Source organism: Myodes glareolus, chromosome 25 (assembly GCF_982192425.1).
Source record: "Myodes glareolus chromosome 25, mMyoGla1.1, whole genome shotgun sequence".
Taxonomy (NCBI): domain Eukaryota; kingdom Metazoa; phylum Chordata; class Mammalia; order Rodentia; family Cricetidae; genus Myodes; species Myodes glareolus.
In genome coordinates, this window is record NC_142050.1 from 37,587,972 (window position 1) to 37,612,495 (window position 24,524).

Consider the following 24,524-nt stretch of genomic DNA (forward strand, 5'->3'; position numbering starts at 1 on the left):
TGGAATTCCATGTGCAGCAGTTAGTTAGGTATTTAAGGTTTTCCCTAAGTTTGAATAAACGACTTTCGGCTGATCTCCTTTCAAATGACCCAGGTCTCTTGTGTGTTCTTTCAATCTCCAGGCCCTTGCCGGGCTCCCATATGAACTGTACCAAGAGAGTAATGCAGACGCAGGAGTTACAGTTGGGAGTCTCCAGCGAGATCAGGTGTTACACAGAGTCTAGAGAAGCCATGTGGCCCCACCAAAGACAGACAGACACTGAAACTTTACCCAGAAGTCACAGCCTAGTGGTGATACACGATTGATAGAAATGGGTTAAATTAAGATGTAAGAGTTTGCTAATAAGAAACTAGAGCTAATGGGCCAAGCAGTGTTTTAATTAACACTGTTTCTGTGTGGTTATTTTGGGAGTCCGAGTGGCCAGGAAATGAACAAGCAACCTCCTACAACATTTTAAGATTTATGTGTGTATGGGGTGTTCTCCCTCAGAAGCCAGAAAAGGGTGTTAAATTCCTTAGAGTTGGAGTTACAGGGGCTTGAGAGTTGTTAGAAGAGGGTACAACTGAACTCAGGCCCTCTGAAAGGACAACACACACTTTTAACTGAGCCATCTTTCCAACCCCCACCATCACTCCCCCACCCCGGCTACTCCATCCCACCATTTCACACCCGAAGCCCAGTGATGTCTGACCTCCCTCTGGTTATTCAAGATTAAACACACACACACACACACACACACACACACACACACACACACACGTCTTTTCCTACTTTCGAGCTTTCTTTATATGACTTCTCTCCCAAGACCCTTATTTCTTCTCCAAAGTAGCCTGGTCCTTGGTACCACCTGCTCCTCATTGCTTTCGTGGCGCTTGCTACACTTTTATTTTCACGACAGTTATTTTATATGTGGGGGACACGACTTAAAGGAACCGGTGACCTCTTGACAGCAAGCACCGTTAGCCACCGGAGCCATGGCACCGTGTTCCTGGCTATCCACCCACTCTCCCAGTAATTAGCGGGAGACAATAGGACGAATGTGTCTACTACCCAGAGTACAGAATACCTCGTTGAATACATATTATTATGAACCAATAAAATATTGGAATCAATTCAAGAAAGACTGATGGGGTTTAATAAGTATTAGTCAAACGTATAAGTCATTCCCTAAGGTCTAAACACCACCGCTAAGTCAGTTTAGGACCCAAGACCCACACCCAGTGGCTGAAAAGCTCGCCTTCCGTTGGACCCACCAGCAATCCATCGGGTGGATTAACAGTTCTAGGGTTTAAATTACGTAGCTCCGAAGAGGAGAGGGCCACGCGGAAAAAGGGGTCACAGAAGGTACTTCTGTGTTTTCCGCTAAGCCTATTCAGGGGACTCGGTGTGTGCCTTGCTCCGGTGTGCGCCGCGATCCCTTTAAGGAGCGCATTCTGGGCGGAGAGGGCGGGGCCAGGTACCGGAAGTCGCGGGCGGCGCGGGCCAGGACGCGGAGTGCTCTCACCGGCGACTCCCAGCTCGGTGCTGGTCCAGGAGCAGTTGGGTGTGCGCGTACCCTCGCTGCGTCCCGGGGACCTGGACCTTGCACTCGCCTCCCTGCGGCTCTCTGAAGCTCCGCCGTCCGCTGCTGGCCACGGGTCCGCACCTCCGCCCCCTCGGTGTCACCTCGCACTCTGCGGTCTGGCTCCGCACAGCCCCGTGCGCGTGCTGACCCCGCGTCACCCGCGGTCCCTGGCTCTGATCGCCGCCCGCCCCGGGCCTGGCTTGGCTTAGGCGGCGTCCCTGGATGGGAGGAAGTGGGTGGCCCGACTTACCCCAGCCACTCCCGGAGCATCTCCACAAATGGCTTTTTAAGTAGGAGACAAGCAGCCTAGGCCTGGGGGCCTGGGGAGAATGGTGACCCTCTGGCGTTTATCTGTCAGGGTCTGCTTGTCACACTTAAGATGCTTTGAGTTCAGGAAGGAACTTGGCCTTCCCAGATCCCTGGGATGCTCTCGCAATGCCAGACTATGTTGGTTTCTGCTGGGTACTTTCCCCAAATTTATCTCAGCCCATGGGGATGTTGGAGAGGGGGCGCCTGGCAGCTTGGGCCAGCCAAAGACCCACTGGAGTGACCTGGCTGAAAATGGACGAGTGGAAGTGGCCCCAGCAGGGCCTCTGGGCCGTGTCTATCTGTGTCTCCACCTAGGGCTCCGCGCTGGCGTTCTCTTGGTGAAATTCTTCCCCCTGCTCTTCTTGTACCCTCTCACCTACCTGGCTCCTGGCTTCTCCACCCTCTGGCTCCATCTAATTTTGAAAGCCACAGAGACCTCTGGGCCAACATTTATCAAACTGGGCCAATGGGCCAGCACCCGGCGCGATCTCTTTTCAGAGGCTTTCTGTGCCCAATTCTCCAAGCTCCACGTCCAGGTGACGCCCCACCCTTGGGCCCACACGGAATGCCTACTCCAGCAGGCGTTTGGGGAGGATTGGGGCAGCCTCCTCTATTTCGAGAGCCAGGAGCCTGTGGGTTCAGGGTGCGTGGCCCAAGTGTACAAAGCATTGGCTAGCACTGCCTTGCTGGAGAAGGACAGAGCCTGGAGACTTGGGCAACGCTCTGTCCCACGGCTGTTCTCAGGAACTGGGGCAGTCGGGATGCTGGGAGAGCCCTTTGCGAAGGAGTGGAAGCCTTCAGAAAGCCTTGCCGATGAAGCATTTCTAGAAAAGCTACTTTTCCCTAAAGCTGACCTTGTTAGGTCAGAAGGGAGCACGTCTCAGGTTCCTGGCCATCCACCTAAGTCAGATCACCTCATCCCAGTGGCAGTGAAAGTAAGTGATCTCACAACCCCAGTCTGGTGCGCCCCATCTTTGATCTCCGTACCATGCGTATCTTTTGATGAGCTTTCCTGGTATAGGAGCCATGTCTAAACATGAAATACAAAGTTCATTTATATTACACACACACACACACCCCTCATACATGTAGAAGATCTCTTGCAATGTTTCTTAGCACAACTTCATTCTGACTTCAACCATCATCTGATTGGGATTTTTCACTTGTGTTAGGTCAGTCCTTAAAACGTTTCAGATTCGGCCGCATTTTGAGTTTTTGATTTTGGATTAGAATACAGGCTGCTCAACCTGTATTCTTGTTAGATCAGCCAATGCTTGTTAAACGGAAGCTGTTTCATTTCTTACACACACACCCCCCCCCCCAAGTTAGTTTCCTAGACAGGTCTTGAACCTATGAGTCTTCCCTCCCAAGAATCAGGGATCACTGGTGCTCCTAGGCCTCCAGGTTCAAGTTGTTTCCTTGAGGTAGTCTTTCTATGGAGCTCCCTTGGTAGTCCCAGAGCTCACTACGGTGGACCACAGCGATCTGCCAGCCTCCTGTGTGCTGGAATTCAAGGTGTCTTCCTCCACCACAAACCCTGGTTTCATTTCCTGACTTTGTGGAGGTGGTCTGAGTAGTCTGAGGGAGGGGGAAAATGACTTGGATTTTGCTATTTCCAAAATCTTGAGTGGAGGGACTACCACCCAGGAGCATCATGGGTTACTACCCTTTGTCTTGAGGAGAGGCTCTGGTTCTTCTGTGGTGGGAGCCGGTGCTTGCTAGGTCAGATGCCGTCTCCTGATTCTGTCTTGTCTCCTGGTTCTGTCTGGCAGGTGTTACACCCTGGCCTGCTCACTCAGGTGTACGTGGACGTACTGCTGATGAAGATCGGCAGCCAAGCCCTGGGGCTTTTACCGGGAGTCAAATGGCTTAGTTTGCCTGAGGTTGTGGAGGAATTTGAGAAGCTCATGGTCCAACAGGTGACTCCTTCTCTCAGCTGTAAATAGCACCTACCATAGTTCTTCTGAGCAGGTGAACGGGTAGGTCATTTCCCAGCATGTTCACAGGGCATGAGAGCTATTGGTCAAGGTGGGTCACGCTAGCAACAGAGAAGGGCCCAGTCCACCAGGTTCTCACATGTAGACTATTTCGTGCGTATACTCAGGTAACTTGAGGGAAGAGAGAGCTCTTCTTCGGAGTGGTTCTAGGAGCCATTTTCTTTGCAAGATTGCCATTAAAGCTGGAAAACCAGGACCTGTGCTGCTATCACGACAGTGGCCAAGGAATAGAGTCAAAATCATTGAACCTTGACATTTTTTATTTTACATTTTATTTATTCTTGTGTGGTATATGGAGATGGGGAGGCATATGCAGAAGTCAGGACTTTTTTTTTGTAGACCGGGCTGGCCTTAAACTCACAGAGATCCACCAGCCTCTGCCTCCTGAGTGCTGGGGTTAAAGGTGTGTGCCACCACCCAGCTGGACATTTTTCTAAAAAGATTTATTTATTTATTTATTATGTATACAGTGTTCTGTCTGCATGTACACCTCCATGTCAGAAGGGGGCACCAGAACTCATTACAGATGGTTGTGAGCCACCATGTGGTTGCTGGGAATTGAACTCAGGACCTCTGAAAAGAACAGTCAGTGCTTTTAACCTCTGAGCCATCTCTCCACTTTTGAGGAGCCAGTTCTCTCCTTCCACAGGGTGGGTCTCTGAGACTGACTCTCCCATGGCACCGTTTTTGCCCACTGAGCCATTTCACTGGCCCAGGATTGAATCTTTAAATTGTGCTTTATTTGGAGAGCCTGCGATTTGGGAAGGTAATAGATAACATCTTTTAAAGAAAGACCTGCCTTATGCATTTTCTCCAGTTACCAGGCTTTATATGGTGGCTGGGAGCGGGGAAACAAAGGCGGTCATTCATTCCAGAGCTCCGTCTTGCCCTTCTAGGCAGTCTGTTGGCTGTAGTTTTGAGATTGTGTTTCTCTGGCGCTTGTCACATGAGTTCTTCCGCACTCTCTGGGTATCTGAGCTGGGGCAGTTCTAGAAACACCAACTATCTCGTGTCCACACTTACCAACCTGTGCTTCTCCAGGGGCATCTGAGTAGAGGTGGGGAACACAGCATCTCATAGCAAGCAATTAACATGGAGTGCCTGTTACGCTATGACAGAGATTCCTTTTTGCAATATAAAATACAGCTTTGTCTTGTGATACGAACAAAATGCTCCTATCTATCCCTCCTGTCCCCTATTCCATCTCCAACATAGTTGGTGTGGAATGGTGCTGACATGGGAGATGTAAGAGATTTTATGGACAGGCCATGAGGTGGGAAAATCTCTTCCTTCCAGCCTGCCAGCCAGAGCTGCTTGGAACTCTGAGAGCACTTAGGAAATGCAGTCTCTTTGTGCCTCAGGGTAAAATGAAACTAAGTGGGTTGTATTAACTCTGCCACCATCAGAGGCTGAACTCTAGAGCAGGAAGACTCATTAGCTTTGTTTTACTTTGTTTTTAGAGCTAATAGAGTAGACAAGGACCTTCTCCCTGTTGGGGACCCTTGGGGGCATTTGTATAAGTAGCCAGACTTGGTAAACTTATGTTGAAGGTGCCTGGGTCTTCAAGTGGACATCTGTACTGGCTCCCTATTGGGTGGCTCAGGTATGGGCAGGGTTTCAGAAGCTATGCATCAAGACTTCGTATATATCTTTGAATAGTTTTAAGTTCCAGGCACTCATTTTGATGTTTCAAAAGTATTTGGGTACCTGGTGTGGTGGCTCAGACCTGTAATCCCAGCAGTCAAGATCAGAGGCAGGCATATGTCTGTAAATTCAAGTCCAGCTTAATCCAAGTGTGTTCCAGGAAGCTAGGGCCTATTTCAAAAACCAAAAACAGACAATAAAGCAAGTATTTGGGCTGTTGGAATAAGTAGAGCCGCAGTGAATCTTTACCAACAGTTCTGAAGACTGAGCCTGGGGTAGAGAGAGATTTGGCCCATTGATGTCTTCCCATGGTAGAAGGAGCTAGGGTCTTAGGCCTTGTGTAAGGATGCTACAGAGCTGCATCCTCAGATCACTCTACAAAGCCCTACTTGGCTATACCATTACCTTGGAGACTAGGATTCAAATAGGAATTTGTGGGGGACTGAGAGGTGTGTGTAGAGGGGTGATACGGCATCCAGACCAGATGAGCTTGGCTTTCTATCCTGGAGTATTGCAAGTTTTATGAAAGGACAATTAAAACAGAGAAAATGGCTTCTAGTCTAACCACTGTCTTCATTTTGACTCCTGGCTTCACCTTCCCTCTGAGCTTCAGCTCCCATTAAAAACCTGATAGACGTCAGGGTCCCATCTCTCGAAACTCACATCCCCATGTTTACCCATTTGTTTACCCAGCCTCTTCGGCTAACCCTGACTGACAGGGTGTGTGTCTAAGAGTCTGTGTCTGCTCATTTGTGTAGTCATGTCACAGTCACTACACTCTCAGGAGCGAGGGGTCTCAGGCCACAAGGGTGCCCAACACTCTGTAAGTCTTAATGGTGTGATAGAGGAAGGGAGGGGGCACCAGAGGAGGTGGACCAAGAGAGAGGAGCCAGTCTGGTCTACAGAGCAAGTTCCAGGACATCCAGGGCAACAAAGAGAAACCCTATCTCAAAAATAAAACAAACAAATAAATAAGATTTGTTTTATATGTATAAGTCTTTTGTGTGCATATGTGTATGTGTACCACGTGCACACCTGTTGCCCACAGAGCTCAAAAGAGGCGACCAGGTCTCCCGGAACTGGAGTTACACAGAGCGAGTGGATCCTCTGCAAGAGCAGCAAGTGCTCTGAACCATCTCTCCGGCCTGAAACCTCTGCTCTGGAGGATGACACCCACGTGGGTCACTGCCCAGCAAAAATTTTTTATTTTTAATTTTAAAAGACTGTGGATGTCACCATTCACATAACATGGATATAGTCAGACAGGTTAGGAGAAGAATTGGGAAGTTTAGTAAAATATAAATGGAGCTGGGCAGCTGGGCAGTGGTGGCACACGCCTTTAATCCCAGCACTTGGAAGGCAAGAGGCAGGTGGATCTCTGTGAGTTTGAGGCCAGCCTGCTCTACAAGAGCTAGTTCCAGGACAGGCTCCAAAGCTATTCTGTCTCGAAAAATCAAGAACAAACAAACAAACCGAAAAGTGAATGGGCTGGGCATTCAGCTGTGGCAGTTGCTCCAGTGGGTTGGAGGGCAAAGCCGTCCCTGTGTGGAAGTGCCTGCAGCACATCGGTCATTATGGAAGGAGAGGGCGAGTGGGCTGGGCTAGTCGGGCACTGTGGGCACTAACGTGAAGTCAGATGGACATCTGCGAAGGGGGCCCAAATCTCATCCTGGGATCTGGTCGGCCATGGAGAAGTTCATGGGGATCGTGGGTGTTTCTGCTTTTGTGGCAGCTATGGGCTAGCTTGTGTGTCTTCTCTGAGGTTCCTGGTGGAGCCAGGGAAGCTGGTGAGGAAAAAAGGAAGGGGAGTGTGCTGACCTGGTTCTCCCAGCACCCCAGAGGTACTCCCTGTGTCCACGCTAACTCTTCTTTCCTCTCCGCCTCTGCAGATAGACCTGCGTTATGAAGCTCGGAATCTGGAACACTTTCAGCACAACTTTGAGAACGTGACGTCGGTGAAATTCCCCACCCCGCTGCACCCCTTCATCACAAGGGATATACTGGTGGAAACGTACGAAGTAAGAACCTGCTTCTGCTGTCACTCCTAGCTGGCTGTCCCCACAGAGACTTCATGATGGAGACAGGATGTGCTTCTCCTATGGGAAACTGGGAGAGGGTTGAGTGTGGTAGAGGCCTTGCCCAGCAAGTGCAAGTCCTGGGGTCTGTTCCTGGCACTGCAAAAAATGAGCCTGCTGTGCGCCTAAACTCTGGAAGGAGCCGGAGGAAGAGGCGGAGTGGAGTGAGCTGGTCCCGAGAGCTGCAGGTAGCTTCAGGCTTCTAGAATTGAAAACTTACTCAGCTGTCCTGTTAGGTGGTGACCTCATGGCACTGTCCCAGGAAAAAGTGACACATTGAATGAAAACGTGTTCAGCAAGCCTTTGCCTTAGCTGCCCCCTAGACCTGTCGCATTAGGAAATGGTGATGGCATCCAGGGTCTTGTTTCCTAGCTGCGTAGCTCTGAGCCCGTTCTTGGGCTTTCTGGGCTTTTTAAATAAAATACGCTCTGTCTCAGTGGATTGCCTTGACACACGGAACCAAGTGTTGATTTGCTGGCTGTCCATTCTCCTGGCTCTCCTGTCCCTTTCCTGCTGGAGCTCCAGTGCGTCTCTGTTGGACGATTCCTTTCTTGTTTTATTTTGCTTTGAGACAGTCTTACACATTCCAGGTTGGCCTTAAACTTTCTATGTAGCCAACGCCGGCCTTACATCGCTGTCCTTCCTGCCTCTGCCTCCCAGGCTTGCACTACCACGCCTGACACTTGGCTCACTCTCAGCACCTGCTCTGTCTTTTCCCAGGGCTCCAAGCATCTCTTTCCTGTTAGTAGCAGAGTCAATGGCTGCAAACCCTTGGGCATTTCTTTTGAGAAGTAAATGAAGGAAATAGATTAAAACCATTGTGTTAGTGACAGATTTATAGGGGTTCTCGGATCAGCTTCTGGGTCCTCTTGCTGTCTGAGGAAGACAGGACAGAAGAGTGACCTGGCCAAGGGAGGAGGGGGTGTGGCCAGCAGGTTAAAGCTGTCTCCCCTCTGTCTTTAAGGAGAGTGTTCCGGTGTCCAACTACCAGGAGGCAGGGATTCCTGCCGACCTGAAGAGGAGGATTGCACAGCTGGGGATCAACATGCTTTTCAAGATGGTGAGCTGGAGGCCCCGGATGTTGAGGTTCAGTACATGAACAGATTGCATAAGGGAAAGTGCAGAGGGTTCTGCCAGGCATCAGCTGGAAGGGCCAGCCAAGTAGAGAGCTGCAGGGTGAGAACATCAGCTGAGTGAAGTCCCCCAAACGCTTCTGTGACCTGAAGCTTGTGCTGAGCCCTTGATCTGTGGTGCGCATTCATGTGCTGTGGAAAGAGTGGTAAGTGCACTGTGTAGACCAGCAGCAGGTAAGATGTGTGTTAGATACTGCTTCATTCATTCATTCGTTCAGTCATTCAGTATTTGTGGAGTACCTGCTGTATGCCAAATGCTGAGTTAAGTGTTGGAATTATTAAAAACAGACCTGACTACAGGGTAAACCAGTGGGGAAGAAGCACATGCTATTGAGGGCCCGTGCTCAAGGATTAGCTTGAAGGGATCTTTTGTGGATCCAGGGCTTCACTCAGGAAGTGATTCTGTTTCATCTGGGATGGGGAGGCTGTGTCACCAACGTGAAGACCAATGGTGGGACTTGTCTGGAGACTGCAGCCTGTGTCCAGGGTGTGTGCCGGCAGACGTGAAGGCACATTGTGCAGAAGAACTCAGAGTCAGGACTTCAATCTGTGGGCAAGGAACTTATCTGAGTTCTCGTCTGTAGTGAGGGGCTGCGGGCAGGCCTGCTTTTCATCCCGCCTGGCTCCCACAGGGCTAGCTTAGCCCCGGAAAAATAGCACACAAATTGTATTCATTTAAACACTGCCTGGCCCATTATCTCTAGAGAGTTAGTTACTGGCTAACTCTCACATCTTGATTAACCCATTTCTAATAATCTGTGTAGCACCATGAGGTGGTGGCTTACCAGGAAAGATTCAGCATGTCTGACCTGGTGGCTGGCTCCATGGCATCTGCCTCATCGCCCTCTTCCCAGCAATCTGTTCTGTTTACTCCGCCTACCTAATTTTCTGTCCTATCAGAGGGCCAAGGCAGTCTCTTTATTAACCAATGAAAATAACACATAACAGAAGGCCCACCTACATCCCTCGTCCCCTAAAAATATTTCAGCTTTCATTATTACAATATTTGCTGAAGTATGCACACACGCACACGCACACGCACACACACGCACACACATGCACACATATAATTAAGTTGAGACAGGTTCTTTCTGTATAGCCTCGAGTGAGTTGAAACATTATAGAGCCCAGGGTGACCTCAAACTCACATTAAGCCTCCGGCCTCCACTATTTAAGGTTTATAGGCCATCCTGCCTGGCAAGTATACAGGTCTGAAGTGGATTTTAAAATTTTCTTATTTTTAAAAGTTTGCCTGGTGCCCAGAAAGCCAGAAAAGGGCATTAAATAACCTGGAGCTAGAGTTACAGATGGTTGTGAGCTGCTGCGTGGGTGCTGGGGCTCTAACCCAGGTTCTCTGGAAGAGCAGCTGGTGCTCTTAATTACGGAGCCACCTTTTTTAACTTGTGTATGCGTGAACCTGGACACGCCAAGCGTGTGCATGGAAGTCCAAGGACAACGTATCGGAACCCGTCCTCTGTCCATCATGCAGGTCCTGTGGGTCAAACTCAAGTGGTCAGGCTGGGTGGCAGGCACCTCTGCCTCCGGAACTATCGTGGTCAGGCTTGGTGGCAAGCACCTTTGCCTACTGAACTATCTTACTGGCCCCATAATGAATTTTAAAAACTCATTCCTTAGTTCTGATGCAGGCAGTGGAAGGATGTGAGGCAGAGAGATCAGCTAACCGTGGCATAGCTGTCAGCGTGGAGTTGGGCTGAGGACCGAGGTGAGACCGGGTGCTGGGTACTGTTGTAGCAGAGCCAGAGGCAAAGGTGATTTCGTTTTCTTCTTTTTTGAGATGAGGTCTCATGTAGCTAAGACTGGGCTTGTGTCGGGGGCCAGCCTCGACCCAAATACCTTTCTCCAGAACTGGAGGCGTGGGTATTTAGAAATATAGTAAAGAATATGAAGACACGAATGAAAACAATAAAATGCAGAAACATGTAGGATAGTGTCGGGAGGGAAGTTCTCAGTGAGTACTGAAAGTTTGCCCACGTTTAATTTCCTACTGGTTAATATACCTCTGACCCCAAAAGGTAGGAGTAAAACAAAAGACAGCATTAACATATAAATTGAAAGTCACGGGCTACATTCATTGCTCACTCGAGACTCACACCCTACACCAAACACTCTGTAGGTAAACCACTCCCTGGGAATAAAGGGAACTAGACCTGTGTTGGCTGTTTAGAGATAGGAACCAACTACTTCCCTATTCCTGGAGCGCAAGGGCTGGCAACTAGCCTCACCTGTTGAAAATAATCAAGAAAGAACAGAACTCTGATTTACAACTAGGTGGGACCTTTGTTAGAAGCACAATAACCTTGAATGAACTAGAAACAAGTCCTACACTCTCTGACCTTTGGCCTCTTTGGGCCTCCACAGGCTAGAACTTGCTCTGTAGCTGAGGATGGCTTTTGAACTCCTGATCCTAGTTTTTCTACCACCCACATGCTGGCATTACAGGATTACAGGATGATGGCCCAAGTGTACTGGCACAGTGGCCTGATGTTGATTCTATAATATACTTGGGTCTCTCATCTGGGAAGCCCCGAGTGAGCTTTTCTATCTCATGCCTGTCCATCCAGATGAGGAGGAGGAGTGGCGGAGGGCCTCATCTGGAGAGGTTCTGTCTTCTTCCGGGCTGCATCAGGGAATCTCACCACCAGTGACTGCTCAGTCTGGGTACATACTTAGCTGTTAGAGCTAGGACTGGGATGTGTCTGCTACCAGGAGTGTAAAAAAAGGCGGTGGGTGCTCTCAAACACTTGGGACATATAGGATAGTACTTGGAATCTCCAACAGTGAATTGAGAAACCTGGGGATCGAGGGAGAGGAAGTAAGTGTGGGGGCATCCAGAGGCTTTTGCCTGGCTGGTCCAGAGCTGAGGTTGTCTTCTGATTGTGGGGCAAATGCGGGGAAGACAGGAGGTTTGAAACTGTTGCTTTGGCTCTGAGAAAGAACTCAGGCCTGGTGGTGTCAAAGTCACACCGACACTTCAAGGGTTGGAGGCACATTTGAGCTGTAGCAGAGTTGATCTGGTATTCTCTGAATCCAGATGATCCAGATGTTGGTTCTGTCACCTACTACCTCGGGACAGGGAGGGACAGTTGAGGCAGGACCTTGCATCTCTGCCCTTGATCTTCTAGCACTTGAGAACTGGAGGCAGGAGGATTTCTTAGTTCAGGACCAGGCTGGGCTCCATGAGATCCTGTATCATAAAATTAAAACTCAAACCCAACAGAACCAAACCTATGATTTGACTTATCCCTGTGCAATTCTTGTTTAAGAGCCCCTAGCTGCAAGGGCTTGTGGGATGCCCACCCCCGTGACTTGTCACTGGCAGCCTGCCGTCCCCTAAAACCTTTTCTGCAGGTACCCAGTGGTGCTAGGCTGGGAGGGTGGACGCAGACCTGACTAGTGCAGTCTCTTCCAGATATTTGTGGATAACTTTGTGCATGGAGACCTTCACCCTGGGAACATCCTGGTCCAGGGTGCTGATGGATTGTCCCCAAGCCTGGAGACTCAACAGCAGCAGGTGAATGTCCGTGACACACTGGTGGCTACCATAGCACCTGCCCTGTGCCCCCTGCGCCTGGTGTTGTTGGATGCTGGCATTGTGGCAGAGTTGCAGGCTTCAGACCTGAGGAATTTCCGGGCAGTTTTCCTGGCTATAGCACTGGGGCAGGTGAGACTCACTGAGGTTGGCCCTTTAGACACTGGGGAACTGATTTCCTTCTCAGCCTGTGTCTCTGGTGAAAGCCCGTGGTTGCCAGGATGCTGTGGTTGGACACGAGTGTGTGTGTGTGTGTGTGTGTGTGTGTGTGTGTGTGTGTGGGCACTGACAATGTGCTGGTTCTCAGGCTTGGCAGCTTAAGGTTGGCACCCTTAGTTGGGAAGTTCTTCTTCCCTGCATTGTGGGACTCTAGTTTCTCTTACTCTCTCAGCAAAATTATTGGCATGGTAGGGACAGGACGCTAGCTTTAAGAATTTTTTATTTATTATTTTTGTGTGTTATCTGTATGTGAGTGCAGGTGAGCATGAGACATGGTTGCGTGGGATGGGCAGAGGACACTTTCAGGACAAGAGCACCTTGTGCCTGCTCTGCTCTCCCAAGCCACTTTTCTTGTGTCCCTCCAGGGCCACAGAGTAGCTGAGCTCATGCTGCATCATGCCCGGGCCAATGAGTGCAAGGATGTGGAAAGGTTCAAGGCTGAGATGGCTACACTGGTGACCCAGGCCAGAGAGAACATCATCACATTGGAGAAGGTAGGCAGGCACCGTGCGCTTGGGCAGAGCCGAGCTCACACCAGGGTCCACTTCATAGGGAGCCTGCAAAGAGTAGGTTTTTTGGGGCTGGAGTTGAGATGGGTGGTTTTTTCTTTCTTTCTTTCTTTCTTTCTTTCTTTCTTTCTTTCTTTCTTTCTTTTTTTTTTTTGTGTGTGTGTGTGTGTGTGTGTGTGTGTGTGTGTGTGTAGCCCTGACTGTCCTGGAACTTGCTCTGCAGACCAGGCTAGCCTGGAACTCAGAGATCCACCTGCCTCTGCCTCCCAAGTACTGAGATTAAAGATGTGTACTACCACTGCCCTGCAGGCAGTAGAGTTTTTGAAGCAGGTTAAAAAAAAATATGTCAAGGGCTGGAGAGATGGCTCAGCGGTTAAGAGCATTGCCTGCTCTTCCAAAGGTCCTGAGTTCAATTCCCAGCAACCACATGGTGGCTCACAACCATCTGTAATGAGGTCTAGTGCCCTCTTCTGGCCTGCAGACAGAATATTGTATACATAATAAATAAATATTTAAAAAAAATATGTCAAAAAAAAATGTCTTGTTCTCACATCTTCTAAGAAGCTCAAGGGACTGACTGAAATCATAGGCTCCTTGCTGGCAGAATCCCTGCTTTATTCAGGGATTAGCTGTTGTGGAGATGCCTAAACATGCAGGGGAGGCAGCGTCCCAGAGATGTACCATAAGCCTGTGTCCCTTGTTTGGCCTGACCCAGAGTGCATGGTATACTCACGCTTTGTTAACTCAGTTGTGTTTGTCAAGTTGATGGCGTACATTAGCAGGACTGGCCTTGCAGAGTAGCCACCAGTGATGCTGACCTGATTTATGTAGACGGTTACTAATCATATACACATATGTGCATGCACGCATGCAGATGCCTGCGTGTGCATGCGCGCGTGCACACATACACACACACACACACTCACACACTCACACACATGCATGCCTCAACTCATGTCTACATCAGGCAAGCTTCTGTCTCTGCTACTGAGCTACACCCTCATCTGTTTCCTTGGGAACATTCTGAGTGTGACAAGGGATGGGGAGAAGGATGGAGTGAATATGGCTCTGAGGCTTCTTTTGCAGGCGTTTGTGACCAATATGCTGGTGGAGCCTGTTTGGTGTTATAAGGAGGCTGTTTGTCGCTTCCTGGCTGCTCAGCCCTGAAATAACCACACAGAAAACTATATTATTTAAATCACTGCTTGGCCCATTAGCTCTAGCTTCTTATTGGCTAACTCTTACGTATTAATTTAACCCATTTCTATTAATCTTTGTATCATCACGGGCTGTGGCTTACTGGCTAGAGTTTCAGCATGTCTGTCTCTGTCAGGGCTCTATTGCTTCTCCCTGACTCCACTTCCTTTTTCTCAGCATTCAGTTTAGTTTTCCCTGCCTAGCTAAGTTCTTCCTTGCTATAGGTTCAAAGCAGTTTCTTTATTAATCAGTGGTATTCACAACATACAGAGGGGAATCCCACATTACCTCCCCTTTTCTGTTTAAATGAAAAGGAAGGTTTTAACTTTAACATAGTAAAATTACATATAACAAAACAGGTATCAAGCAAGAATTATAGTTATAATATTTATATCTACTTTATAACTAAGGAAAACTATAACTATCAATTCTTCAACTCCATCAAAGACCACAGAAGGATATAATATTACTTAAGTAAACAGGAAGTACATTGTAAGCAGCTTCCAAAACTCTAGAACTGATAGAGATATCTTGTTGCCTGGACATTTACTCAAGGTTTTTCTGTATCGTTGAGGCATCCATCTTCAGCCTACAGGCCCATAGTATCTTACATACTTTTCCATGAAGCAGGAAATTTCAAAGACAGTCCTGCATATATTGGCAGTTTGTCAGTCACTTTCTTCTGTGTCCTGCAGAATGTCTGGCAGACTCTTTCATGAAGCAGGAACCCCGAAGGATCGTCTCACCTTTAGGCAAGTTCAGCAGTCATTTCTCTGTGGGTCCTGCAAATCCACTTCATCAAGCAGTCCAGGCAAGATCAGTTTCTTGCCCAAATGGCTAACCAACACCATAAGAAGCCTCTTCAGTGCCCATCATCCTCTTGAAGTAATTGGTGCTGCCAGGAGCAGATGTGTCTCATTGTCATGAAAAGTTCTAAGTTATTAAAACATTTTAAATACCATATTCTATAGTCTTTGGAAGATTTGAAGAACGCTTATCCATCTGAAATACATCTCTATCCATCTAGAAAATCTAACTAACATGACTACAAACTTAACTATTAACCTGTATTTCTTTTTTTTAACTTTATTTAACTTAATTTCATGCACATTGGTATAATGATGTCAGATTCTCTTGACAGCTGTGAGCTGCCATGTGGGTGCTGGGAATTGAACCCAGGTCCTCTGGAGGAGCAATCAGTGCTCTTAACCACTGAGCCATCTCACCAGCCCCTAACCTGTATTTCTTAATTATACATTATATTTTAAATGAGCTGCACAAACACAATACCTTAATCATAAGCAGAAATATACATATAACAAAATTGACCTTAAATTTGTATCAAATAAACCAAGATCCATATCAATGAAAATCTCTATAGCATACCCCCCTTTAAATGTAAACAAACATTTATAAACAATATTTGGGAATGTGGGTGTAGTTCTCTCCAATCTGTTTCCTGCTTTTTGTTGGGCAAAGTAATTTTTGAGGGGTGTTCACGGTGACCTTTCAGGGCATCTTGGTCCATCAAACCACATTAGTCTGGAATTAATCCACAGGTTCTAATCCTTTGTGGAAACAAAAGAAGAACCTCTTTTCCAAAGTAACATATTCTTAGATCCATATTTGAAATCAAGATACCTTTAAAGTATATATGTTGTCTTATCTTAGCAATCCCCAGAATCAAATGTCTCTCTGCAGTCAAAAAATTCAAAGAAAACACAATAATATACACAATTCAGACTCTTTGTGTTCATTCCATCTTTACATGGCTTATTTTAGTTTTTCTACAAGTTTAATATTTATTATCTTTACTCCTTTAATCTATTTCTGTCTGTACTCTTTTATATTACATTTACTGTCTCTTTACTCTTTTTCTTCTCTCTCCCAAGCTTATGTACATTGACCATTTAGAGGTCTTTTTTTTTTTTTTTATCTGAATCTGTCTTTATTGTATATCTGTAATTATTTTCTGTCCAGGAGTTCTTCTTAAAATGCTAAGCACTCCTTAAAAACCTAAGCTGTGGCATTACTAGGGTATATATGGTCCTGCCTGCCTGCTCCACACAGTCCAACATGGCGGAAATCTGTTCACTGCTTCTGCAAGCTGCACACATTGCCCCAGTTCCAAGTATGCAGTGGGTCTATGTTGAGCCGTTAAGCCGTTGTAGCACTCTGCTCACAAAACCATCTAAATGCTCCATAGCCAGACCTCGTCAGAGTTTGTACTGGCAGCACGGCCCAGGAACCTGCAGTTTCAAAACAGTGCGCCTTTTTTTTTTTTTTTGCTACCACTGAATCAGCGAAGCCTCTCTTAAAGGAGGCATGCCTCTGCTTGCTTCTAGCAAACAGAGCCTACCCAAGAAAATGCTGCTACCAAACCATGCTTTACTCTGTTCTTTTGTGTCTAGGATTCCTTTTTAAGCTTTATCAGGTTTTACATGGATTTAGTTGGCCACGTGGGCACCACTTTGTTGTAAGGAGGCCGCTTGTTGGTTCCTGACTGCTTAGCCCAGAAATAACCACACAGAAAACTATATTACTTAAATCTCTCCTTGGCCCATTAGCTCTAGCTTCTTATTTGCTAACTCTCACATCTTAATTTAACCCATTTTTATTAAATCTCTGCATCACCACGAGGTCGTGGCCTACCAGCAAAGTTTCAGTATGTCTTGCAGCGGCTCCTTAGGTAGCCTCAAGGAGCCTCTCAGTGTGTGCACACACATGAGTATCAGCAGTGGGGAGCACGGAAGTGGGAAAGGACGGGAAGGGAAGGGCAGAAATGCTTCCGGGATTCTACTGGGCTCTTTTGTTTTCCAGCTTCATGTTTCCAGCCTCCTCTCCAGTGTCTTTAAGCTTCTGATGATTCACAAGGTGAGGTGTTATTAGAGAGAATCTTGGGAAGAGGTGGGGAGGGCACAGGACAGTGGAGTGGGTGCACCTAATTTCCCTCAGCTTTTTTGTATACTGATTGTCAATTTTTAATCTTCTAAAGCAGGCCCAGTGGCCTCATGTTCCCTTGAGAACAAAGTCCCTGGATTTGTCAATCTATGTAGTGAGTCTAAGTGCTGTAATCCTTAGATATAGGAAAATGTATTTAAAGACATGGAAAAAGGCCGGGCGGTGGTGGCTCATGCCTTTAATCCCAGCACTTGGGAGGCAGAGGCAGGCAGATCTCTGTGAGTTCAAGGCAGGCTGGTCTACAAGAGCTAGTTCCAGGACAGCTAGGGCTGTTACACAGAGGAAAAAAAATCACACACACACACACACAAAAAAAACATGGAAAGGGAGAAAAGGTCAGCCAGATATCCCTCCCTTGCCCTCCTCGGCTCATGTTAGTGGTGCTTAGGTGAGGGATGTACCCTTATTCTTGGTGCCACTTGAAGCCCCAGTGTACCCTCCTGACTGCTGGGAGAAAGGTAGGGAGATGGTAGAATCCCATGGGCAGCATAGGAGAGGTGCAGGGGTCAGTGGTGTGGTTGTCCCGGATGCTCAGCTGAATCTGAGGTCTGGGAAGAACTCCTGTTCTCTGTTCCAGGTAAAGCTCGAGAGCAACTTTGCCTCCATTGTGTTTGCCATCATGGTGCTGGAGGGGCTCGGCCGCTCGCTGGATCCCAAGCTGGACATCCTGGAGGCAGCAAAGCCCTTCCTCCTGCAAGGAGGAGGCTTCCTGTGACTGTGGCAGTGGGCACACAGTGAAGGCAGATCCCGAGGGTCTGTCCTTTGGCAGCTGAGACATCTGAAATTGGGACGTGTGGCAGAAACACTACTAATTACCCAGTGACCTAGCCTCAGGGTCTGTTTAAAAAACTTCTGGTTATTTAGGGTATAAAGGGAGGGAAGCTGAAACTGGTGCCAGAGTCACCATTTCGGAAAAATGTCCTGCAGAACAAAAAAATACATTTACTTGTTTTGTTTTTCCGTTTTCCTCCCCTTTTTAAAAGTGTGTGTGTACGTGTGTGTGTGTGTGTGTGTGTGTGTGTGTATGTGTGTGTGTGTGTGTGCGTGTGCACGCGCACATGCGTGCAGATGCCTCCTGAGGCCAGAAGAGGGCATTGAATGATTCCTTTGGAGTTTTAGGAGGTTGTGAGCTGCACAGCATGGGTGATGGGAACTGAACTCGGGTCCTCTGGAAGAGAAGCATAGTGCTCCTACCTACTGAGCTGTCTCTCCAGCCCCTTCTTTCTTCCGTTTTAAAATTGCACTTACTTGTGTAAGAGGGGGAGGGCTGTGGGGAGTGGGTGTGGGGGAGACAGCTCATGTGCCATAGGGGTGTATGTGTGTGTGTGTAGATCAGAACCATAAGGCTTTCTAGGGACTGACCTCAGGTCTTCAAGCCTGGCATCAAGCGTCTTTACTTCAGCCATTATGCTGGCCTGCTTTTCTTTATTTTTACTCTCTGGTCAAATGGTTCTTGTTGGTGGTTCCCACCCTTTGACATGGGTTAGAAAATGCCATCAAATCCTGTAGAGCACATTAATTTTTTTTTCTTTTTGAAAATGATGTATACAGATGGGTGGGGGTGGTACATGCCTTTAGTTCCAGCACTCTGGAGGCAGAGGCAGGCAGATCTCTGAGTTTGAGGCCAGCCTGGTCTATAGAGTGAGTCCAGGACAGCCAGGACTGTATAGAGAAACCCTGTCTCAAACCTTCCTCCCCGCCCGCCCCCAGTCAAAAAAAGAAAAAAAAGAAAAGAGAAAAAAGAAAAAATGATGTATATATTTGGGAAAAAGTTGAAAGTTCACACATAGACATTTGTGAAAAGTTTCTGCACCCTGATGAGGCTCTCTGCTGACACAGTAATCTAAATCAGACCAAATCAAACAGAATTACAAAAAGCCAAGGTTTAATGGGTAAAACGCTTCAGAATGATTTTCCAGCCAGAGACAGAAAAGAGAAACCGGAAAACTACAAGTCTGTTTTCTGGAGGGCAGTTTAAATACCCTGTGGGAGTGGTCTTAAGCATCTCTGGTGGAGGGAGTCATGATTTGGCAGGCTTTCTAAGATGTAGCAGGGTTTGGAGAGAGATGGGGGAGGGGATTTGGGGTGGAGCTTCCACCAGAAAGTCCCAGACTCTTTGGGTAGACGGATGCCAGGGGCTGGGGCGGAGCTTCCACCAGAACAACATACCTCTCCCACATGACTCATTTTTAAGTTTTATATGGACACTGTCAATAGTGCGAAACTTTTGAAGGCACAATTTGCAATTTGGGTAAATTTTACTGGGGTTCAAATTATCTTTTTTTTTTCTTCAAATTATCTTCCTGGCAATTTTTAACGTTTGCCAATTTTTTCCAGAACTTATTTTTCCACTTTAAAATAGTGATCTGGGCTGTGGTGGTGCACACCTTTAATCCCAGTACTAGGGAGACAGGGGCAGGTGGATCTCTCTGAGTTCGAGTCCAGCTTGGTCTACAGAGTGAGTTCCTGGGCAGCTAAGACTACACAGAGAAGCCCTGTCTTGAATAAAGCAAAACAACCCCCCCACAAAACAAATAAACAAAAAACCAAACCCAAACTAACCGAAAACACCCCCGCCCCCAATCCCACAAAACAAACCAAAAAATAGTGAGGCTGGTGTTATAGCTCAGTGGTTGAGGCTTGCCTGCTGTGTGTGGCTCTAGGTTCAGTCCTCAGCACCGCCCACCCCCATAAGTGACCTCCCATAGAGCCAACATTTTCCTCTCTTGGTGAGGAGGGAATGTAGCAAACCTTTAGGAAGTAAGGTAAAGAGGAAGTTATTTTTTTTCCATATACATACCCTTTTGGTGATTCATTAAGAAAGATGAATGAATAAACTTCAGCTTACCTGCAATACTTAGATACCAGGAAAGGAGAAGGTAAAAAGGGAATAAGAATTTTCCTGAGTGCAGCTATGAGCCTGTTAACTTAAATGGCCCGTGCAGATGAAGGGCCTTGGTGCTCAGAGGAGGAAGATTGCTTGTCTAATTCACAAGGTTAGTTGGCGTAGCTGGGGTTTGGACTCTGGATGTTCATCTAAGCTCTTGTAGAATTTGTTATTACTGTGTTTGCGATGTGTATATGTGAGTGAGGAGGTCAGAGGACGGTGTCAGGAGTTGGATCTCTCCACCCTGGGTTCTGAGTAGGACCCAGTCCAGGTCATCAGTCCTGCATGGTCAGCTCATATGGCCTTTTAGAAATATAAGCTGTGTTTGTCCTGTGGCCTTTCCTAGAGCTAGACAGTTTGGGAAGTGACAATGTCTGCCCTTTCCATTCGTGGACTGTATCTTAGCGGTTGTGTATGTTGTTAGAAGGAGTGGTGTAAAGAGGCCGCTTGCTGTTCCTGGCTGCTCAGTCCCGAAGTGACCACACAGAAACTGTATTAATTAAATCACTGGCCTATTAGCTCTAACTTCTTAGTGGCTAACTATTATATCTTAATTTAACCCATTTCTACTAATCTGTGTATCACTACATGGCTGTGGCTCACTGGGAAGGTTCTGTCCAGCATCTCTCTCTGGTGGGGCTACCTGGCTTCTCTCTGACTCTGCCTGCTTTCTCCCAGCATTCAGTTTAGTTTTCCCTACCTAGCTCTGTTCTGCTCTGCTGTAGGCCCAAAGCAGTTTCTTTATTTATTAACCAATAAAAGCAACACATGTGCAGAAGAACTATCCACATCAGAGTGGTGGACAGTAGTCCAGAGAAGATCATGCCATTGACTATAAACTAGAAAGTCAACTTTCATCCACAGAGAGAATTTTACAGGTTCAGGGCTCAACCCAAGACTTGTCTTTAGCAGACACAATTTGCCACTCAAAAGCCAGTATTTAGGAGCCAAGAGTTGGTTTAGGACATGAAGGGGCTATTGTCTTCAAGGCTCCAGCCTTGGGGGACTCATCCAGGGTGTGGTCTCTGTATCTTTCCTGTGGCGACCATCCCAATCAGTCTCAGCTTCCTGATTAGTGTTGGAAGAAGTTTCTGCCCCCAAAGCTGCTTCTGTATGGTTATACAGAGGCTTAATATTGATTATAAATGCTTGGCCAATAGCTCAGGCTTGTTAACTAGCTAACTCTTACATTTAAGTTAAGCCATATTTCTTATCTACACTTTGCCACATACCTTGTTACCTTTTCTCAGCATGGCATGCCCATCTTGTTTCTCTCTGTGTCTGCTTGTGACTCCTCATACTCTACCTTCCTTCCTCCCAGCATTCTCAGTTTGGCGTGCCCCCAACCTTATCTGTTCAGCTATTGGCCAGTTGGCTTCCTTATTAAACCAATCACAATGACATACATTCACACAGTGTAAAGGAATATTCCACAGATTAGTTCCTGTATTTTCTGAGAGAGAGAGAGAAAGAGAGAGAGAGAGCGAGCCCAAGACCAAAATCTGGGAGGTGGTGGAGTATGCCTTTAATCCCAGCACTCGGGAAGTGAAGACAGGTGAATCTCTGTGAGTTTAAAACAAGCCTGTTCTATAGAGCAAGTTCCCAGATAGGCTCCAAAGCTACAGAGAAACCCTGTCTAGAAAAAATAGAGAGAGACACAGGGAGTTTATACATGCATGTGAGTACAGTTACCATGAAGGTCAGAAGTGTGTATCATCCCTTGGAGCTGAGTTTACATGTGGTTGTGAGCCATGTGATGTGGGTGCTGGGAATTGAAATCAGATCCCCAGGGAGAGCAGAACATGCTCTTTGGCACTGAGGCATCTCTCCAGTTCCCCTGGATTTTCTTTCTTTTTTTTTTTTTCCACTTGGAAAATGTTAGCATTTAATTGTCCTCCCTGAATGGCTTCAAGCCACCAGAACACAGGCACCTCCAACACCCTTTATCTTCTCTTCAGCTCTTCTGCTGAAAAATTTGGCTTTCACGATGACAGGCTGCTTAGGGAGCTTTCCCTTGCCCAGAACTTTGTAGTAGCCCGATCGCACGACGTCAATGATGGGAGCAACTCCAGTCTTGTTCTTGGCTGCGTTAACCCGGGTCTGCTCACTGACCAGCGTCCACAGTTTATCCAGGTTGACAGTCGGGCAGAAGCTCTGGTTCCTCTTTAAGTGGTAATGCCTCATACCAACTTTCCCGAAGTAACCTGGATGATATTTGTCGAAATTGATCCTATGATGATGCATGCCTCCAGCATTCCCGCATCCTCCTGGATGCTTGTGATGTTTACCGATGCGGCCATGGCCGTGGCTCACGTGGCCCCGGAGTTTCCGGGTCTTCCTCAGTCTGGATGGCATGGCGGTGGCAGAAAGGAAAGAGGCTCCCCTGGATTTTCTTAATAGAGGCTTATCATCTTCTACAGGTTAAACCTCATAGCAACTTACATGCTTTGTGATAGTTTATGCACAGAACTAAACGCAAGGAAAGGCTTTACTCCTGATGTTATCCAAAGTTCATCAGATGTCCTAGGTTCCTTAAAGCTCAAGAAAGACTGTTTATATTTAGTAAAGCCAGTGAGGTAGCTTAGCAGGCTGAATGAGTAAAGGTGTGTGCTGCCACACCTGCTGACCCGAGTTCAGTCTCTGGGACATACATGATGAGAGAGAACCAACTCCTGTAGATTTCCTCTGACCATGTGTGTGCCATGGCAGACATTCATACTCACATAACAACAACAACCACACACACACACACACACACACACACACACACACACACACACACACACAAATAATGTAAACCTGGATACATGATGGAAGAGAACTGAAAGTTGTCCTCTAACCTCCACGTGGGTGCACGCCCTGGTACATGTGTGCCCACACATAACAACAATACACACATACTGATGTGCTAAGAACTTTTTTACTGTCACTGTCATTTTTTTTTTTTTTTCTCAGAGTAGGTCTTGCCTGCTTGCCACCCAAAAACCAGTATTTGGAGGCTTGGTGGGAAGAAGTCAAGTTTTATTCAGGGTCTTACAATGAGTTCTAATTGGATTGAAAACCTCCTAGGACAGGCTTCCTGTTACATACAAGGGCAAAGAGTCCCACATGGTGGCACAGAAGGCAAGTTATTCATCATATGCGGTGCTGCCAGGTCTGTCCTTGATAAGTATCTAGTCCTGTACTTGCCTCTTGAATATGGAACACTATAGCGATTCTCCAAAGCGTGAGCATGGCAGGCTAACGTTATCACTGCACGTTCTGCAAACAAACCCAGACTGCAGCATATCGGGGAAGACCTTGTTGGAAATTATTCTCAGTGTCACAAAAACAAAACAAGCCCACTGGAACCCTGCAAGGCAACGTCTTTTTTTTTTTTTTTTTTTTTTTTTTGTAACAAGAGTATGCCATAACCTAAATTAGCCTTGCAAGCACAGTAGGGCAGGACGCTCATTTGTTATTCTAACACAGGTGATGGATGACCTTGTCTCATCCTATTGGTGAGAGAGCAATCTCACAGTCTGCCATGGTTGGATAATTCCTAATAGTGGCAAAGGAGGGAGGGAAGGGGTCGGTAGTTCCCTGAATGAAAGGCCTTTGTGTAAACCAGAGGTTTTCTAGATGATTAAAAAATTTAAATAAAAGATTTACAAGGTGAAGATTTTTGGCGTATTGGCGTTTTGTGTGCTAGCCACCATCTATAGAATAAAACCGTTTCTCACAACCTCAACAATTTGGGGGTGTCAGGGTGAGTCCTAGAGGGTTGGAGTCTGTCCAAATTTGGACAGAAGCAATATTGAGAGATAAAAGCTGGCTGAGGCAGGCGCATTATTTTGTTAATAGCAAGTGGAGCCTTTGTTTCTTGAAGGAACTCTAAAGTGAAAGAAAAATTAAAGCTGTTTGGAAAGATGTCAGCAGGCTATCCTGTAGACCTAGTAACTCAAAACAGGAATGCAGTCTTGTTTTAAGGGAACGAGCTTGAATATTCATGTTTCCCTCCTCCCAAGAGGAGAGTTAGTGCACTTGCGTGTCTGCGTGCATCTTCAGAGAGATCGAAATGTGTTTATATTTGTGCTACAGCTTCCTCTGCGATTCCATTATCACAATTGAGGCCAGTTCTCAGGTTTGTTACTATCCTGGTGGCCGCTGGTCTGAAATGGACTGCCCTCATGTTTTCGTCTGTCTGCTTGCTTATTGCAGGAATAATAAATAACAGGAGACAAAACAGAATCCTGTGCTGGCTAAGGATCAAGTTGTTTAGGAACCTTCACTTCTATTCCTGGCCTTACTTATTCCGAGATTTCAGGGTTAGGTTCCTCAGGTGACCGGTGGACCGCCACCGGTCCACGTAGTGTGATTTAACACCCTGGCTGCTGGCTAACCATCAGATTTCAGACCAAGACTGAAACAACACTGGCATGCTTCAGAAAGGACTTAGGCCGTTAACACGGAGCCCATAGTGGCAGGAACACGCATGAA

General features: G+C 47.1%; 1 protein-coding gene, 1 long non-coding RNA gene and 1 pseudogene across 5 annotated transcripts; 2 read left to right on the top strand and 1 right to left on the bottom strand.

Moving 5' to 3' along the window:
- Positions 1-1,469: 1,469 nt before the first annotated feature.
- On the top strand, positions 1,470-18,114 carry Adck2 (aarF domain containing kinase 2). 4 transcript variants are annotated; one of them, XR_014999965.2, is made up of 9 exons: positions 1,471-2,808; positions 3,646-3,792; positions 7,404-7,532; positions 8,554-8,649; positions 12,153-12,404; positions 12,857-12,985; positions 14,893-14,949; positions 17,018-17,071; positions 17,736-17,804. XR_014999965.2 is itself a non-coding variant. In XM_085683859.2 (8 exons), the coding sequence occupies exons 1-8, from the start codon at positions 1,894-1,896 to the stop codon at positions 17,871-17,873; spliced, it is 1,710 nt and encodes a 569-aa protein (XP_085539985.2). In that variant the 5' UTR covers positions 1,470-1,893; the 3' UTR covers positions 17,874-18,114. The 4 variants fall into 4 exon arrangements, 3 of the variants coding, with proteins under 3 accessions (XP_085539985.2, XP_085539983.2, XP_085539984.2); XM_085683859.2 differs by lacking the exon at positions 14,893-14,949 and having other exon boundaries at positions 1,470-2,808; positions 12,153-12,254; positions 17,736-18,114; XM_085683857.2 differs by lacking the exon at positions 14,893-14,949 and having other exon boundaries at positions 17,736-18,114.
- A 108-nt stretch (positions 18,115-18,222) lies between these two features.
- On the top strand, positions 18,223-23,704 carry LOC148117886 (uncharacterized). Its single transcript, XR_015736623.1, has 2 exons — positions 18,223-21,876; positions 22,423-23,704. It is a non-coding gene; the product is annotated as an uncharacterized LOC148117886 (long non-coding RNA).
- Positions 21,888-22,421, bottom strand: LOC148117887 (large ribosomal subunit protein uL15 pseudogene; annotated as a pseudogene).
- Positions 23,705-24,524: the final 820 nt, after the last annotated feature.

Excerpts from the sequence above, each read along its gene's own strand:
- Adck2 (XM_085683857.2), top strand. The coding sequence starts at position 1,894 with ATGGTGACCCTCTGGCGTTTATCTGTCAGGGTCTGCTTGTCACACTTA. Across the intron at positions 12,986-17,017 it reads ACATCATCACATTGGAGAAG|CTTCATGTTTCCAGCCTCCT; the intron begins GTAGGCAGGCAC and ends TTTGTTTTCCAG. Across the intron at positions 17,072-17,735 it reads AGCTTCTGATGATTCACAAG|GTAAAGCTCGAGAGCAACTT; the intron begins GTGAGGTGTTAT and ends TCTCTGTTCCAG.